General features: G+C 46.1%; 1 protein-coding gene across 3 annotated transcripts in view; it reads right to left on the bottom strand.

The window, feature by feature from the left end:
• The window catches only part of ELAPOR1 (endosome-lysosome associated apoptosis and autophagy regulator 1), a 69420-nt gene that overhangs the window by 16255 nt on the left and 33714 nt on the right, over positions 1-19451 (bottom strand). Inside the window, exons 2-8 of one of the 3 annotated variants that reach the window (XM_007169475.3) lie at positions 16887-17007; positions 14391-14583; positions 8733-8880; positions 8183-8263; positions 7169-7274; positions 6887-7036; positions 1057-1145 (exon numbers count right to left, since the gene is read on the bottom strand). In XM_007169475.3, coding sequence (XP_007169537.2) covers positions 1057-1145; positions 6887-7036; positions 7169-7274; positions 8183-8263; positions 8733-8880; positions 14391-14583; positions 16887-17007 — 888 coding nt within the window. Of the gene's footprint in view, positions 1-1056; positions 1146-6886; positions 7037-7168; positions 7275-8182; positions 8264-8732; positions 8881-14390; positions 14584-16698; positions 16775-16886; positions 17008-19451 lie in introns of those variants that run through there. The other 2 variants (XM_007169476.2, XM_007169477.3) reach the window with 2 other exon arrangements.

Raw genomic sequence — 19451 nt, 5'->3', positions numbered from 1 at the left:
CCTGCCCCCTCTACACCTGCTGTGCACCCCCTGCCTGGAGAGCTCCCCTTCACCTCACTCAGGTCTCTGCTCAGATGTCACCTCCTCAGAGAGGTCATCCTTGCCCTCTCTAAAATAGCTCTGTCATTCTTTATCTCCCAATCCTGTTTTATGTTTTTCTTCCTACCACTTACTACCATCTGAAGTATTATTATACACCCATTTGTTGTCTGTCTGTTGTCTCTCCCTCCACTTGCTCCCCAACAAGAATTAAGCTCCATGAGAGTAGACGTTCCCTTGGTTTTGTGAGCTGCTGCACACCTAGCGCCCCGCACAGTGGCTGGTTGTACATGTGAACAAATGGCCTCCTCTGAAACACCTTCCCTGCCCGCCACCCCCCGTCCTGGTCACTCCTCTTCTGGGCTCCCCCAGTGCCCTGCACACCGTCAGGCCCATCTTCCTTGTCCCTGCCCTCCCCCACAGGACAGGGAGCCTCTGAGGGCAGGAGCCCGTCCTGCTCGTCTCTGATTCCCCAGCTGGAGCACAGTGCCAGGCACAGCAGCTGATAACTCAAAAAATGCCTGTTGACTCAATGGCAGAGCAGACTACAAAGGAACGTCTTTCTGAGGCAGAAAGCCTCGGGGGAAAGAGGTAGCCAGCAGAGACGGAACAAGTCAGGCCATTCTCCAGTGAGCCAGGAAGTAGGAATCATCCCCTTAGCCAGCCCACAAGAGCAGCGCCGAGGGGACAAGTCTGATGAGTTCCGTGAAGAAATAAGTATGCGTGGACAGGCAGCCATTGCCCAGGGGGTGAAGCAAATGGAAGAAACCAAGGAAAAGAAAATGAAGGTGTTTTTTGAAACAGAGCATATGTGAATAAGCAGCGGAACAAATGTGGCAAAAACAGCTTCTGACCTGAAAATAAATGAGGTCATCTCGTTTTGCTTCCCCACTGGCCCCAGGGTCACTGCAGAGGTCGGTGGGGTTTTCTTGGGTGCCAGCTTCACTGGCCGCTGGAGGTCTGAACCTGGCAAAGCCCAAGGAGCAGGCAAAGGGGCCCCGTGACCGTGCTACCCACCTCTCCACTGGCATCACAGGCCGTGTGAGTGTAGAAGTAATCTTTGTCTGTGCAGGCTGGCCGCACTCTGCAGGTGGACGATCCTTTTTCTAAATGGCAGACGCAAGGACAAATATATGAAGTTAAAAAAGCAGAGCTCTTGACCACTTGCTCATGATGCTATAATGCCCAAGACCTCGGGGTGAGGCACAACACAGACATTGCAGAAAGTAGACAATCCTGCACACCCACCTTCCCTTTGCCTGAGCGGCATCATTTTCAGTCCCTAAAGCCCTGCTCAGATACACCCTTTGCGCCTCTCCCTGGTGCTGATGAGAAACCACTGGGCCTGCCCTGTGGAGCAGGGCATGGAGAGGTGGACTGGCCAAAGGACCAGCAAGGAGGGAGGTAGCCAGAAGGAGCATCTTGCAGGTTTACCACCAATTCCCTGGAACTCGCCATCTTCCAGGTGCCTCAGAACCCTGACTGTGCAGGTGGTTTTTCTACTCCTGAAGGGTTGAAGCAAAACATAGGAAAGCTTAGGACAGTGCTTCATCCTCTTACTCCAATTCTGTCTCTGAATTGTCTCTTAATATATGCCTAGAATGAAGGCCTTCCACCTCTGTATTTCCCCTTCTCCATGCAACGATCCTATGCAAATAAGGTGACGATTTAATCCAACTCTTTCCACTTTCCCCACCCCCAGGCCTCACAGCACTATCTCTAAGCCTTGACCTGAACTTAATGAAAAATGTTATTATCATTTTATTTACTTTACTCTCTGTATATTCTTTTTTTTTAAAATATTTATTTATTTAGGCTGCGCCAGGTCTTAGTTGCGGCACGTTTAGTTGCAGCATGCGGGCTTCTTAGTTGTGGAATGCAAACTCGTAGTTGCGGCATGAGAACTCGTAGTTGCAGCATGAGAACTCGTAGTTGCAGCATGCATGTGGGATCTAGTTCCCCCACCAGGGATCGAACCCAGACCCCCTGCATTGGGAGTGTGGAGTCTTATCCACTGCGTCACCAGGGAAGTCCCTCTGTATATTCTTCTTATATCTAGGTTAGTTCTGCTTTAACCCTATGAACCCCTGGATAGCAAGAACTATTTCAATGAATCCCTCTTTAAAGCAATGGATTTCACCTTTTTTGAATTACAAACCGTTTCGAGAATTTGAAAAAAAGACCTGTTTTCTGAAAAATATACATACTTCATGCAAATAATGTTTTTTAATTTCCAGGAGATTTACTTTCTCCAGAATAAAAACCACTGCTTTACAGAGTGCCAGTACAATACTGCTTACTACTACTGTCACCACTATTTCTAATATGACTACTGTGTTACCTGCAGGTAAGCAGGTGATAATAGTGAGACCTCTTCTCTCTCTCTATTACCTGACAGGAAGTTTGGTAGAATGGAATGAGATTTTTAAGTCAGACAGATCTGGGTTTGGATCCTGCTTAATCATTTAGTAGCTGTGTCACTTTCGGCAAGTTACTTAACCTCTCTGAGCCTTTGTGCTCTCACCTGTAGAGCAGGAATAATAATATCTACTTACTGGAGCCAGCACATACCTGACACATTGTAAGTAAGAATTTGCTAAGTGCTGGTAACTATTATCGCCTGGGTTTGTGGGAATTATTTTTATTTGGTAACTATCAAGGGATTTTTAGTAAGGATTAAAAGTCTCCTTTCTCTTCCAGTTAAGGCTTATTTCTCAACTGGTCCCTTCTTCTTCCCAAGGCACCAAATGAGTTGCTAGATCGGAGAATCTCCTAGTTACCGCCTTGTTGGCCTGCACTGGGGAGTTCCCTCAATCACACATTTCCATGCCTCTTCTGTCCCCATCTTAATTAGCCTGGGCAAGAGGGAACTACTGGCTGAGAAACAGCTGGGGTCTTCTCAGCTCATTTACTTGGTTAACAGACAAAGGCCTATTTCAACATAGAGGGATCCAGGGACTCCTGGTTTTGACAGACTTGGCCAGGAGAAATTGGGGGGGAGATGCTGAAAATAAGCCAGTTCCCAGGCCCTTGCATATTAGATGTAGCAAATTGCAAGTTACGTGTTAGAAAGTGCATTCCACACAAGGACCTTCTCTGCTTGTCAAATATTTGTTCAACCTGACACCCCAGCTCCGGGTTTCAGCAAAAAGGGTCCAGCTGTTTACACAATGACAACTTCTAAACTGGTTTCAATAAATGATTAACGCAAATGCTGAGCCAGACCTCACTTTCCCAGCTCAGGTTTCATCAAGGTGTTGAAGCTGGAGACTAGTCATGTTTGAAGGATTGGCCTAGATATTTGTTGAGAAAATGAAAAGTGATTCCTGTAGGACTGGCCCTGGGTAAAACTGTATGAAGATAAAGTTTATCTTGGGGGCTGCACCTGCTCTTTCTGCACCTTCCTCCTCCTTTCCGTATCTTCCCCCTGCCTCCGGAAATACAGCCTTCTCGTTCTGATCCTTTTTATCCAAGGAAAACATTTCCCCTGAAGATTTAAGTACCTAATGAACCCAATGCCCAGCTCCAACACCACCACAGACTCTGGGCAAATCCCTTAACCTCTCTGAGCTTCTCCTAATTCATTTGTAAATGGGGAAATCACCCCTGCACTATGCTATGAGTAATGAGAAAATGTTTTGTGAACTGTAAAGTACTGTACAAGTGACTTATTATTGTTACCTATGCCCAAAGTGGTTTTACACCACAAGAAGACTGCTGGGACAGGCCTTAATGTAAATGAATAAATAAAATTAGTGCTTACTACATGCCAGACACTGTTCTAAATCTTTACCTGTTTTAATCAGTGCACACAATGATGCTATGAGGTAGATACAATTATTGTCATTCCCATTCTAGAGATGAGAAAACTGAGGCACAGACAAGTGACTTGCCCAAGGTGGCACAGCTAGAAAGTGGTGGAGCAAGTATTTGAACCGCAGTGATTTTGTTCTGGAGTCCATGCCCTTAAACCCTGTGCTGTTCTATTAGGAAATGAATCCCTAATATTAAACATAACACAAAGGAATAAATCCTAACGATCAAATTTAATCTCTCAGTGAGAAAGATGCTTTCAGTCAAGCCTTTGTCCCTGATATCCACATGCGCATCAGCTCCTCATTAGTCTAGGTCCTGGATACGGGCAATGGCACTTGAGGCAAAATCTTCTGACTGTAGCCTCTGTCTCCAGCTCTTCCTTTCCTCATCCATTTTCCAAATGGCAACCAGAATGGTCTTTCAAAGGCACAAACCAGGGCTTCCCTGGTGGTACAGTGGTTGAGAATCTGCCTGCCAATGCAGGAGACACGGGTTCGAGCCCTGGTCTGGGAAGATCCCACATGCCGCGGAGCAACTAGGCCCGTGAGCCACAGCTACTGAGCCTGCGCATCTGGAGCCTGTGCTCCACAACAAGAGAGGCCACGACAGTGAAAGGCCTGCGCACCGCGATGAAGAGTGGCCCCCACTTGCCACAACTAGAGAAAGCCCTTGCACAGAAATGAAGACCCAACACAGCCATAAATAAATAAATTTAAAAATAAAAAATAAAAAAATAAGGCAGAAAAAAAAATTAAAAAAAAAAAAAAGGCACAAGCCAGATCATGTCATTCTCAGTTTTAAATTCTTTAATGGCTTCAAATGCTGATAGGATCAAATCCCAATTCTGTAGCAATGGCACAGAAGGGTTTAACCGTAACCTGTTCCCTGCCCACCTCCTAGCCTTGGATGCTAATTCTCTCTAAGTAAGCTCCAGCAGTGCTGAGTTACTCCTGGATCCCTGAGCCTTCTGGCCTTGGCTCACACTTCTTCCAGAATATCCTGTCCCCATCAAATCACCAACTCATCTTTCAAGATAGCTTATCTTTCAAGACCACAGCTAGTGCAGCCTTTCCTCCCTCCCCAGAGAGGACTGACCACTTCCCTCTTTTGCTTCCACCGCACATTACACTCAGTACTCCTATACTAGCACCTCCTGTACCGTGGAGTTATTACACTTGGTGTTTCTATAACCGCATTTCCACTTTTGACATAAGCTGGAGGGTAGCACCAGCTGTAACCCTAGCATCAAGCCCAAGCCCTGGCACCCAGTGGCCACTCAGAATATATTTACAAATGAATGACTACATGGTCACAGGGCCTCCTGCCACTCCCTTTATGTACATTACATCATAGGCTCTCATCAGACTCTCTCTGCATTTTCCCAGTCTCCCACTGACCCTGTATTCTGGAACAATCAAGTCCCAAAGAAATGTGATACTCTTTGTATCCCAAGCTGAACATATTCTTCATACTAAAATCTCACTTTCCATTTAAAGAGGTGGATGGAGAAATCAGTAGCAAAAGGAGAATAGACTCCAAGAATTCAGACTCCCAAACTAATACCTTCATAACCGCTCTCTGGATAGAAATCAATTTACATAGCATTGATCAAAACACTCTGTAGGCAGTTCTTCTAGAACCACCTTGCCATTTAAACACTGTACCACAGCGGGGCTGGAAAGGGAGCTGGAGAAAAAGACTAACAAAGGCTGCTATTGATAGAGCAGGGAAGAGGAATACGAAATTCAAGTGGAAAAACAGGAATTTAGACTTATAGGTAAAAACTTCCCTCAAGATCTAAAAATCTCTGTTCTTGCTGAAAGCTACACTCATTTGGCAAGATCTGTGTAGATAAATAGAAGTTCTATTTTAGGAATGGTGTAGAAATAAGCAGCTCACAAGGTCAGTGGGGGGTCTTGGCTGAGCAAACACGTACTGTGACGCCTGTGTGAAGAAGGGTGGGCGTGTCTGTGTAGGGATGGGGGTGTCTGATTAAGAGAGGGCCTTGAGCCGGGTTTGTATATAGTTCTATGTAAAAAAGGAAAAGTGGAATAGTTAAGGGCATTTGCAGGGGAAGGGAGGAGACTCTTTCTCTCTCTCTACCTGTTTGTTTCAGAACCTGTCTTGGAGATTGGTCGCTGTGCCAGTCATTGGACTGTCTAAGCACAGGGCCCTCTGGGGACACTACCCATCTTATACCAGAGCCCTGCTGCTCCCGAGATCCTCTCAAATAACCAGGTCCCGTTTCTCAAGTTGGGCTGTTTTAGGAAATTATCCAGGGACTGCAGAAATAAGCTGCTTCCCACTGTCCTCTTATTTTCCCTTAGAGCAGTGGTTTTCCAACTGTGTTCCAAGGAACCCTGGATTTCCTGACAAGGCCTGCTTTGAATTCAATGGATGCTTTGGATAAAAGATTATAGCTTCTTGCTCTCAAAATATTTTGCGTAACAATACGACCTCATGGCTCTTCTAAATTAACTTTGATGATAATTGTTATAAATTAAAATGTATAAATTTATACCTCTTTTATCTACTGTATATATTATTTATAATTATAATCTTAATTAAGGTTTCATTAAAAAACAATTGCAACCCCTTTCCATAGCTTTCCTAATTCCTTTAATTCTGAGCTGCTTTTGCTTTTTGCCATGGTACCCTGCACTTTTGCTATCTAATACATTATATAATTTATAATATATTTATTATTTAGTTATTATAGTTATTACGTATTCCATTTACATTCCAGAATGTAAATTCCATGAAGACAGGGACCCTTGTCTATTTTTTTCACTGATGTATTCCAAACACCTAGAGTAAAGGCCTGGCAGATAGTAGAGGCCTGATAAATACTTACTGAATGATTTCATTTCAAGAGTGATTGGTGGATTAGCTGGGCTCTTCCAGGGCCCAGAAAGCAAGGGCTTAAGAAGAATCGTCTTCAGCTTAGCCAAAAGGATGGCTCCACTTCCTGTCTGTCCCTGTGTATATGTTGGTCCCCCCACCAAACTCTTCCCGCCCTCAGAAACATCACCTGAATATTTGTCAGGGTCACACTGGTGGCAAGAAGTCTCTCCCTTATTGGAATAAGAGTTAGCTGGGCAAAGTTTGCAGCAAGAGGAGCCCTTCTGGTCTGCGTATGTGCCTGGTTTGCAGGGGAAGCATTCTGAAGTGTAGGCCACTCCTAGGGAGGAAGAACAACATAGGAAAGCAAGAACTGAGCCTAGAGACTGAGCCCCCTGAGGACCCACCCACACCCTCCCTGCTGAAGTCAGCGTCAGACCCCAGACCCAACCCCATTCTCTGTTCTCCGTACCTGTTATGGCGATGTTTCTCACCAGCACAGGCTTAGAAACTTTGGACCACACTGAGAAAGCTGCGGTTCTCCAGTAGAGGACGTTATTGCCTCGATTTAGTTCGACCTAAAAACCACACAAACAGGAGGAGTTAGTTCAGTCACAGAGACAGGTATTGCTAATCCATTGCATTAGCCTCCTGTTGGGATCCCTCCCCTTGCAGTCTGCATGGCAGTGCCTATTCTGCTCCTCTCCCTCAACTTCCTCAGCGTTGCCCTTCCTCCCAGCTTGGCTCAGCTCCTCTCTCCTTCTTTTTTTTTTTTTTTTATAAATTTATTTATTTTTGGCTGCATTGGGTCTTTGTTGCTGTGTACGGGCTTTCTCTAGTTGCGGCCGAGCAGGGGCTACTCTTCATTGTGGTGCGCGGGCTTCTCACTGCGGTGGCTTCTCTTGTTGCACAGCACGGGCTCTAGGCGCACAGGCTCAGTAGTTGTGGCGCACGGGCTCAGTTGCTCCGCAGCATGTGGGATCTTCCCGGACCAGGGATTGAACCCGGTCCCCTGCATTGGCAGGCGGATTCTTAACCACTGCGCCACCAGGGGAGCCCTTCTCTCTCCTTCTAAGGCTCCTCTTACAACCCTCTCATGCCCTCTCCCACTTCTCCCTCAGTCACATATACCGTGAGCATTTCTATGTTGAGACCAATGAAGGGACCTGAAGGTCCTGACAACAGGGTGGCTGAAACTCCCTCATTCTTCTCTGGTTCTATTTATCCATGCCCCAGCCCCAGAAGACTGGGCCCTTTAAAGCTGGAAAGCTGCTGGTCCTTGGGGTCAAGCCAGAGGAGCGAGTCAGTTCACATCCATATTATGTCAACTCAAGAGGAGAGAAGCTATAGCAACCTCATGTTGTCAGACAACTGCCCTCTAGGGAGAGAAGAGTGGAGGCCCAGACGGGGAGGAAGCACTCTCCGGAGGAAAGGCCCTTGGTCCCTTTTCTGGAATCTCCAGGGAGAAGGCTGCTCTGATACTCACACTGTGGAATTCCCATCCTTTCTCTGTGGTTTTCATCCACCTCGAGTCATCTGCATTGGGCTGGCACTGGTCATTCTGAACCTGAGGCAGCAGGAATTTGAGATCAGAGTCTCTCAGCTTTCTAAGGAAATGAGTTGCTTACCCCATGATGCCCCAGCCCTCCAGAGGGCCCTTCTTATGGGAGAAGGACTGAGCTCAAAAGTCATGAGATTTGAAGTATGGCAAGAGCTAGTTACACACAAAAAATGTCAGTACATTGACACTAAAGAAATTATGCGTAACTCAGAGCTGTTACGTGCTGTTTTCATGTCTGAACAGAGCAGAACACCTAGGAAACTCCCAGACTCTATCTACTCTTCCCCCCAGGGTCCTAAGACTTCTGCCTTTCTTTTTGCCTCTTGAAGCCTCAGCTCACTTTGACTACAGTTCTCTCCAGAGGGAAAACAACTGAGAAAACTTCCCAAGCAGGACTATGTGTGTGATTCCTGTAAATGAGTCTGAGCCTCGGAGGGTCTTTACCTCCCACCTTCCCCCTCAGCCAGGGGCTTACAAAAAACTCGAAGATGATGCTGGAGTCTGGGTAGTAGTATTCAAAGTTAACAGTGCCAGACTGCTTCAGGTTCACGGCGTACATCAGCGTGGCCGTGCACTCATCCGTGTTGGAGGAGATATAGTCACCCAGAGGAACCCACTTGGACCTGTGAGGGAACAGGAGCCAAGTTCACAGTCAGGAGCCCAGCCCACCAGGGCTTGTGCGATATGCAGGTCTCATGTCCTGCTAGGTCTCTGCAGAATTCCAGACTTGTGATTCACAAGTGGAAGCTTACACATGAAAATGCTCAGTGAAGAATGACCTCCAAGTCAAGGAGCCTGGAGGTACAGCCAAGAGGAGGACAGGTAGGTGTACCTCCACATTATGCAGAACTACCCAGAAGATAAGACAGCAGGTAAGGTTGTGGATAGGGGGGAGGTAGATAATATTTATTGGTTGCTTACTATCTCCCAGATGATGAACTACATATTTAACATTCATGATTTCTTTCTATCAGTAAGAGGAAATGCAATTTTGTCCCCATTTAATGGATGATAAAACGGAGGCTTGTTGAGTGCCCTGCCCAGTATAACACAGCCAGCAAGTGACAGGGCTGAGATTCAAACCCAGGTTTGCCTAACTCAAAGCTGTCAAAGAAAGTAGATAAAGCTATTCTTCAGGACTCAGAAGTCCATCCAGTCCAATCCACCCATTTTTTTGTTTTTTGGTTTTTGTTTCTGTTTTGAAATGTCCACTTTTAGATGCTACTAGGAACTGGTTTTTATGGGAAGGAGGAAGGGAGAAGGCATGTTGATTTTGTTTTCTAAATACCTCTACTGTGTCTACCCTACCCAAGGGCTCTTCCTTCTCCTCCCCGCATGTCCCTCAGCTCTGAATCAGCCCCAGCTCGCCTCCCTGCATCCAGTCCTGCTTCCTTCAATCCCTTCTCCACAGTGTGGCTCGAGAGAGCCTCCAGAACACAAATCTGACCCTGTCACTTCCCTGCTTGAAACTCTGACTCCCTGCTGCCCTTAGGATGGGGTTACGAACTCCTCACCCACTCTCTATGCTCCAGCCCTACAGCATTTCTTTCAATTCTTCTGCCAAACTTTCTCTCGCCTCTGGGTCTTCCCACACACTGTTCTCTCTTCCTGGAACAAACTTCCTCCTCCCTCCATCTATTTAATTCCTACTCGTGTCTTAGAGCAAACGTCACCTAATCTGAGAAGTCCTCCTTGACTCCTTTACCTGCCTCTGCTACGTGTGCCCTCAGCTCTCACTGTTCCCTTTCTCATAATCACAATCCTCCTGTATTTCATTTAAACATGTTATGAAATATTTAAGACCCGCCACCCTGCTTAAGAAATGCAACACAGCAGAAGTCTTGGTGTACCCCTGGCTAATCTCAACCCCCTCTGCATCACACACAACTTTCCCCACTGTCAAGTAATCACTTTCCTGAATTTGGTGCTTGACGTCCCCATGTGGTTCTCTGCCCTTCACTAATTATGTATGTATTTCTAAACAATATACTGTATGATAGCATTTCGCATGTTTTTATATCTTATGTGCTCATGGATTCTGAAACTTGCTTTTTTTCCCTCAATACGTATAATGATTGTGGTATTCATCCATATTCATATTCACACGTGAATAAAAGCTCTTCTTTCACTTTTACCAGTATATAAGATTGCTTTCTATGGTTCGCCCATATTTATTTATGCATTACTTGTTGACGGACATCTAGATTGTTTCCAATTTTTTGCTATTGTGCGCACTCTTGTTAGGAACATTCTCACACGTCTCCCTCTACGCATATTTGAGTGGAAAGCCTGGGGGTAGAACTGCTGGGTCACAGGGTATGTGAACCTCCAACTTTACCAGCTATGGCCACGTTGTGCTCCAGAGTGGCTGTCGTCAACTGCACCCACCCGCAGCAAAAGACAGTTCCTCTTGCTCCACATCCTCCCCACATCTGGAATGGTCAGACGTTAAAATTGTTGCCAATATGATACGGTAGGACAGAGTGTCTCAGTGGGCTTTAAGTCTTATTTCCTTAACTATCAGTGAGGTTGAGCATCTTTTCATAGTTTATTTGCAGTTTGGTTTCCTCTTCTGGTCATACTTTAATTCTTCTTGAATTGCCTGTCTTCCTGCCTGGCTTGTCGATGCTGTGAGGGCAGAGACTAAACTTAACTTGCTCACTTCTGTGTCCCTAGCACTAAGCCCTGGACCTGGCACATAAGAGGGACTCAGGGCATTAAACAGATGAATGTGGGAAACGGGTGATCAAAGACAATCCCACTATTTCACTGCTGTGTCTGAGACCAGCCCAGGTCTCCAGTGACTAATAATGGTCAGTTCAGGGGACCTCAGATTAGTCCACTGCTTTCCGCCTGTGTTTGTCAGAATAACATGGTACTTCCAGCTCTTCAACAGTTAGTGTTATTCTCAAATGGAAGCATATCCAAAATACCTAAGCTGAGCTCATCCAAGATACCCAGCTAACCTAACGGTACTGATTTCTCCTTGTTAAAAGAGACAGCACTTAAAGCTGATGTGCTCACAGCATCAGCTATAAATAACTCCTGAAGGTGGATGAATAATTAAAAGGATGCCGTAAGTGGATTACATTTGCAAAATGCATCACAATTCTGACTTTTGTCAGAGCTGTCCCTGGTGGAGATCGTTTCACGTTCAATAATAACAACATGTCTTGATTGATTTCTAGTGCCAGGCATCGCTCCAAATCTTTACAAGTATCATTTCATTTCATCCTTACCACAGCCTCTAAGAAGAGTACTATTTTTATCACTGGTTCTTAGAATGAGGACACCAAGGCATGGAAGAGATTAAGAACCTGCCCTCGGTCGTTTAGCTGTGGTCTGCTTATACCTGCTTTGTTTTGCCATGGCCCTGGGGAAAAGGGAGGCAAGTTTTCAAAGAGGAATTCTCACATGGTGGCCACCCAGACACACTGCCAAGCTCACACTGGGTAGCACTGTTTATAAATTCAGGTTAGAAAGAAGAAACTGTACAGGAAAACTTAGAAGCTTCCAAAGTTTGAGACCCTTTTTAATGCTTTCTCTCATTCTTGTTTCACCTTCACAGTATTTGGTCTTCTGTTCTTTCTCCTCCATGAACGTACAGCATCCTTTCCACGACTCCCTTTTCACTCTTATCCCCTTTTGCTTATCCCAGTTTTGGATCTGAGGACTGTTTCCATCACCTTAGTCCTGGGACATTTACCCAGGGACCAAGGATGATCCCCTGAAGGCTCAGGATCCTGCCATGGAGACTCCATTCAGTTGGCCTGTTTTGTTTCCAATTATTTATTTTGTGTCTGCTTTGTGCCAGGTGTTAGACACTGGAGACACAGCAAAGCACAAGACAGCCCTGACCCCCTCCCTCTTGGAGCTTGCATTCTATTTCTAGTGGAGGAGACAGAAACTTATCACACAGTTAATCACATAGTAATAACTATGGTAAGTGCCATAAGGAGAAATACAAGATGGTGTATGTGTGTGTAACAGGGGCCTGTGGGGTCAGGGATGGCTTCTTTGAGGCAGTCACTTTTAGGCAGAGACCCGAGGGTGAAGCAGGAGTCAGCTGGGGGAAGAGTTGCAGAAGAGCATGTTAAAGGCGCCAGGAGGGCGGGAGCACGGTGGCCAGCGTGGCTGGCGCTCTGTAAGCAGGAGGAGAGGCACTGGAGAGAGGCTGGAAGAAGCGGCAGGGGGCAGAGGCCCTGCAGGCTGTGACAACGTATTGGATTTTATTCCAGTGGGAATCCACAGAATCCAGAGTTCTGAGCAGCAAAGTACTGTGATTGGGCTTGTGTTTAAGAAGATCAGTCTGGCTGCTGAGTGGACAGTGGCCTGGAGGAAGCTGGGGTTGGAAGCGGGGACCAGCTGGGAGGCGCTAGAGGCAGAGCAGGTGGGAGGCGCCACTGGCTGGGGTTAGTCTGGGGGCAGTGGGCTTGGATTCAGGTAAATACACAGTCGAGCAGGAAAGCCAGACACTTGGTGACCTGATAGCAGCTGCTATTGCCTTTCTGGGGCACGGTGGGGAAATCACAAACCCTCTCTAGGTGGCCATTTCCTCTCCATTTCTCCTTTTTCCCCCTCCCGGGAATGTCGTGGGATGCCTTAAGATCCAGGCCCTGAAGCAGTCTGTGCTGTGGAAACACAAGCCGTTTTGAACAGACCCACATCCGACCTCGCTGAGAGAGAATGATTTCTGGACTTTCACTGCTTCCCCAGACAGGGAGAAACCCTGCTTTCAGGCACGTGGGGACTGACCCACTGAGCCAGGCCTGCGCCTTGTCCAGGGTCAGTCACATTCTCTGTTAGGACTAAAATGGGGGTTGCTTGTCTTAACCCACACATTCCCTCTCCTTCCAGCTTGAATCCTCTCCAGCTTTATCTCTGCTGCCAACGTTGTCATGCTAATGATTTTGACTCATAATATTGAACTCCAAAATAACATTAAAATTGGACTGTTAGAGGCCTCCTGCCTGGCTCAGACGATGGCGCTTCTAGGAGATTTAAGTATAGGAATGGGAGACATTGCTCCCACCTTTAGAAATCCAGGTGTAATACAATTCATCCTTTTTTATCCTTTTGATTGCTTGGGTATAAGAGAAACTTTCATGTACTTTTCTCCTGTATTCTTTGTCAATATTTAACAGAGAGCAGAGGACGATTGTCTTTTACATCTATGCATCCCCCTACTTTTCCTCTCTAGGACTGGATATTGCCTTGCACGCACTCAATGTTATTTGAAGGTAGCAGCATGGGGCAGTGGAAAGCTTGGACCGGGTGTGAATTCCAGTCTCCCCAGTTGTAAGCTAGGTAACGAAGGACAAGTCACTGAACCTCACTGAGCCTCCAGTTCCTCATCTGTGTAATGGGAACAATAATATCTATTTCACTGTCACAAGGGTTCTTGTGAGGATTAGAGAAAATAATATACGTAAAGCATCCAGAATAGTGCCTGAACTATAGAAGGCACATCATTTAATTCCAGGGATAGGATACTCCCATCCCTGGAATTAAATATCCAGAGATTTGATAAGGATAGCTCACCCGTTCTGTAAGCACCCTGGGCTGAGCCTTTCAATTACTGAAAAGATTTCCTTCTGAGCTGGAGAATTTTTTGGTCATCAGGGTCTCAAAGGGTTTGGAAGATCTCAGCCATCACTGACCAAAGCTCTGGTCCTACTTTATCCTCCCAAACCCATAAACTCAGACCAGTTTTAGAAGCTAGCACCAAAGCCAGGAAGATACCCAAGGCTTTGCACGTGGTGTTGCAATCAAGTTGAGGAAGTTTATTGGCTGATCCAAAATTCCATAGTGGAGTCCAGTTGGATTTTGTTTTAAAGGGACTGGACCATTTAACCGTTGTTGATCTTATCCACCTGTCTCTATCTCCCCGTGTTTTTCACCTGTCACAAGTACCTGTCAGTCGCTGGGAAGCTTAGGTCAGTAAGGTCGGGCTGATGTGGATGTCACGTCCAGCAGTCCGGTGGGGCCCTGCTCTAGCCCTCACCCCCAGGAGCAGGAGAGGAGGCTGTGGAGTGCTCCCTGCAGCCCCCTCCCCAGTACGGGGAGCAGGGAGGTAAGGGGGGCGTGGGGCTAAGGGGGTGGGCGTGGAGGTGTGGGGAGAGGGGCGACTCACGAAGTGCAGTTCTCAGTGGAATCTGTGGTGCTGTCCTCGATCTCTATGTTGGTTGAGAGGCTGGCAAAGCCATGGGGCAGCTCATCCCACTCGTCGAAACGGATGCCTGTGCCCAGGGAGTAGCGGCCCTCAGCACACGGCTTACACGCCTGGTCCTTCATGTCCAGAAACTCCCCGGCTTTGCAAGAGAAGGCTGGAACACAGAGTGGGGACAAGGGTGGGTGGTGAGGCTGCTGCCACGCAGGAGAAGTGGGTGGGTTGTGTGCATCCTAGGGGGAGGACCGGAGGATGGAGACCTGGGAGCTTCCCCCACTAGGATTTGGAGCCAGGGCGCATCTTGTATGATTCCACTTCCATGGAATGTCCAGAATAGGCAAATCCGTAGAGACAGAAGGGAGATTTGTGGCGCCAGGGACTTGGGGGAGGGGGCGTGGGGAGAGATTGCTAATGGATATGTTTCTTTTTGGGGTGATGAAAATGTTCTGCAATTAGATAGTGGTGATAGTTAGGCAACTGTGTGAATATTCTAAAGCCACTGAACTTTATAACCTACAGGGGTGAATCTTCTGATGTAAATTATATCTCAATAAAGCTGTTATTTTATTCTATTTATTCTATCTATCTGTTTACTTATTTATTTATTGGCCAAACCACACCACATGGCTTAAAGGATCTTAATTCCCTGACGGGGGATTGAACCTGGGCCACGACGGTGAAAATGCCGAGTCCTAACCACTGGACTGTCAGGGAATTCCCAAAGCTGATATTTAAAAAAAAAAAAGATTTAGGGCCTTGTTGCAGGACTTTGGGTTTGTCCCTGTCAGTCTCGTTTCCTAAGGGGTCTAAGGGGTAGCCTCAGCCATTCTGAGAGCTCTCCAGTGAAGAGCATGGTCTCTCGTGCTGACGCCTCTGAATGGCACCTAGCCCTTCAGCCTTGAACTTCCCCCTTGAGTTTCTGGCCTCTGTCTTCTCCTTTCTGGTCCCACTGCCACCGTACTAGTTGGGATTCTCGTGACCTGTTAGCTCAACCATTGCAATGTCCTCCTAACTAGTTCCCTGTTTCTTGTTTTTGCTCATTCGGTGGTCAGAAGTATCTTTCTAAAACACTCATAGGTACTATTATTTTTGTTATTTAAAAAATAATCAGGCACCATCCCCACTTTTGGTTATAGAATTAAGCTGTCAGCCTGGCATTCAAATTCTTCCCCAATTTTCCCCCAACCTAACTTTCCGGCTTGATCTCCCACTACAGACCTTTCTCCACGCTACTCCCATCCATCCCCTCCCTGTGTTGCCTCCACCTCAACTCACATGCTCTTCTCTGAATGTGTCTGATGTTCTCCCACCTCCAAGCTTTTGCTCGAGTGGTTCTCCCAGCGGTTCCTGATCCCTAAGCATCCATAGCTCCCATTCTTTTCACCTCATACAACACATCATATTGATGTGTGCCTCCCACTAGGCTCTGAGCTCCTCTAGGGACGGTGGCTCAGCGACTGGCGCAGACATAGCAGGGGCTACATAAAGTCTGCTGAAAAAAATGAATGGATGAATGGGTGTCTGCTCCTTCCACCAGACTGTACGCTTCTGAAGGCGGAGACTGTGCCTTATTTATCTTTGTGGTTCACATAGCAGGTGCACATAGTGCTCAAGAACGCTGGCCAAGTTTACTGAAGATGGCTCATTTGTTTCCATTAGTCACACCTCAGTTCTACTCAGATCTTAGCAATATCCATTCATGGATTTAACAAGTATTTATTTGCTCACCTGCTGAACCAGGCACCAGGCTAAGCTTATTTTAGATTTTAAATGCTCTCAATCTCCTTTCCAAATTTTCAAGTATTCTTTGATTCTAGTTCCTGATTTTTATTGTTATCCACTGCCCACTTATGCATTTCTAAAAAGAACAGCTCAGGGGAAATAGCTGCCAGTGGTAGAAAAGTTGTAGCTGCAGAGTCCCAGAGGTGGGGTGGGAGCTGCAGGGAAGTCACTGCCTTTCCGGCTGCACGGTCAGCTCCACAGTCAGGGAAGATTCTTGTTCCCTGAAGTAATGCCCAGTGCATTATAAAGGTCTGTCTCTGCAAAAAGTTATCTTCTCTGGCTTCTTTTTCAAGAATGACTGCAAATCATAATCTTTCCTAAATGAGTGACTATGGCTGGTGAGTGTAGGTTGGAGAGAAATGCACAGCCAAAAAAAGAAAATGTATGTAAACAGAGAAAATAATCTAAGTGGCACACAGCCGGAATTATTTTTACTTTATACCCTGATGGGATTTAAATCTGAAAATAAAACAAAAGTAAATTGAGATACCCAGTTTGCATCCACGAAATAACACTTCTGCACCAAATCTCAAGAGGTTTGGGGATGAGGACTGGCGGTGTGGGAGGGGGGCGGGGTGAGATCTGATTCCTCAAGGCAGCCGCACTGTCAGGAAGGGCCTAACTTGGATGGCAGGAGGCTTGGGGCAGAGGCCAAAGTTGAGAGGCAGGGCTGCTTACAGCACTCGGTGCCCTTGACGGGGTCAGGGAGGCTGGTGCACAGGCCCGGGGTATGCGGCACAGCGACCCTCCACCTGGAACCCGTGCTGTCACACGCCGTGTACTCGTAGTGGTACTCAGACTGCAGATGAGAGAAGAGTGGGCACAATGTGCATTAGTAGTGGTCAAACATTAACAGCTTCCTACCCACTTCCTGCCCAGCATGAGGGCTACTGACACTCATCATCACAGTAATGGGCCCTGGGACCCCGGCAGGGAACAAGGCATCATGGAACCAAATGATTGTTATCAAGCACGTACAGGAGCTATGGTTATTGGATCATTCCTCTCCCCCGGCCATGGTCTAGTCCCTAGAAACCCTTTTTTGTTTTTTTTTTAATGACTCTCTTTGCGGTTGTGTATAAATGTCCTGATAGGCCAGAGGAATGTGAGAAGGTAACTAAAGAACAGGCTACAAACAGGTGGAATTTTTCTTGTCCCAAACTGCAGAATTTATGAGCAGGGACTGGTCCATGAAAAATTTACAAAGGATTATCACAAAAGCGGTATTTCTATTTCCCTGATTTCCTTGCATTCTTCATGCTCTCTCCTGCCCAGAAAAACTATGAATTCCCACCTCGAATTTTATGAAGATGTCACATTTAGCCCAGGCAGGTGATGGGTTCTCATCACATGAGCCTATTCACGCCTAATTTCTCTGTGCAATGAAAACTCACAGTTCAGTTGCTTTACCTGAACTAAGAATAAACTGAATAACAACAAGAAAACCGCCAAATCAAGCATTAAATGAAATAGCAAGAGCCACAACAAAAATCATAGAAAGCACTACTTGGGAAAAAGAAAGCACAATAAACGTGCCAAATACTCTTCAACACTTCTTACTCTTTTAAATCTCATAATAAACAACAGTCCATAGAATTAATGTGATTTTGGCTCTGATAAGCATTTTACAATCCTCACTTACCAAAAACCATACTCAAGCCCTAAAGTACTTTGTATTACTATATCCATAAGAAAAATAGAATTAATGTCCCCCTTCTACCCATATGAAAGGATGATTGCATAATATATAAATGCAAGGAGCTGGGGCTAAAACTGAGACAGTTTGAAGTTGGCTAACCTAAGAATGTATCAGAACCAAAAAAAGAAATCTTTACTTTTTGGAGGGGGTGAATGAACTGCCTTTCATCTCTTCTAAGATGCACATTTCTTTCACATTTTAACACCTGTGAAGTCAAGTTGTGGCTTATAACTGACACAATTAAGGAAGCATCGTGTCATGTTTTAACCGATGGAGTTTTTCCTTTCTTTTTGGTACATAAAAAACAGTTCAATTTCTCCTGTGCTAGCTTGGCTTCTCGCGGCTCCCATGGAACCTTAGACACACTAGGGGTTCCCTGTACCTTATGCTATTCACTCCAGGCCCATCTACTAAGCATAGGCTTTCTTTTGGTCTTAGAAGCAGTGTTATTTCAGGCTTGTGGAAATAAACATGTTGTTTCTTGAGTTGTAGTTTCAGAAACTTAGGGTGATGAGAGAACAATTTTAGAGCTCCATTTTTATTGTCCTCTATTATAAATATTTACCAAATATATATTGTCTGCCCAGCACTTAGAGGTACTAGATGTTGTGTCCAGTGTGGCTCAGGACAGCGACGCAGAAACTGGGCACTTTCATCCAGAGGCAGCAGATGCGGAGGAGGAGGAGGAGTTGGGGGAATTGTAAGCCTAACTTTTGATGAGAAGCTTTGGCTTTAGATTAGATGTCAGTGTCATCTAGCAAAGAAAGAACATCTGGGTGGGAATTCTTTGTGCCCTTGAGCTACCATCACTCTGGATCTACTTTTCCTCTTAATTCCATTCTTTTCTTCATCCCAGAGGACTCTGAGGATAAATAAGGCAACTACACATATATCAATTCAGGTCTAAAAATGATACTCTCCAAAGGGTTTTGCTGCAAGAAAGAGGGGTAAAATCCACAGTATGTAAATTAAATGGAGAATTGAGTGAATCAGGCAGAACGGATTCAATGTTCTGCCCGCGAACGTAATTATGCCTGTCATTTGCACAGTGCTTTTACATTCCCAAACACCATCTTATTTGATCCTTAAACTCCCCAGAAGGCAAGCAGAGCAGGGGGTGTTTCCTCCATTGCACAGATGAGTAAACACTCTCCATGGGGTGAAATGGCTTGTCCAAGGTCACACAGCTGGTAAGTCACTGAGCTAGAACTCCGGCTTTGCTACCAGGAATCTTCCACCCTCATAAGTCCCATCAAACACAAACTCACACTGAGCGAAATTTAACAGCCAAATCTAAAAATTAAGCAAGGCAGTGTTGGTTGTCTGCCAGCAGCCAGGCTTGCTTCTGAGGCCTGAGAATTGGTGTTAAAACATCTAATCTTTTCGAGCAGATCATCTCAGTCACTCTGACTGCGTTTGGCCTCTTGGAGACACATGGGCCAAGCCTGCTTCTCTTTGCATCGTCTTTCATTTGGTGTCCCCTGGGTCCCGCTCTGGTGGGAGGTTTACCGGGAAAATGGTGGTTCCGAACCTTAGAAAGTTTC

This window comes from Balaenoptera acutorostrata, chromosome 1, assembly GCF_949987535.1.
Source record: "Balaenoptera acutorostrata chromosome 1, mBalAcu1.1, whole genome shotgun sequence".
In the NCBI taxonomy this organism is placed as follows: Eukaryota; Metazoa; Chordata; class Mammalia; order Artiodactyla; family Balaenopteridae; genus Balaenoptera; species Balaenoptera acutorostrata.
Note: the sequence above shows the minus strand (reverse complement) of the source record. Positions and strands in the feature narration are given on the sequence as shown.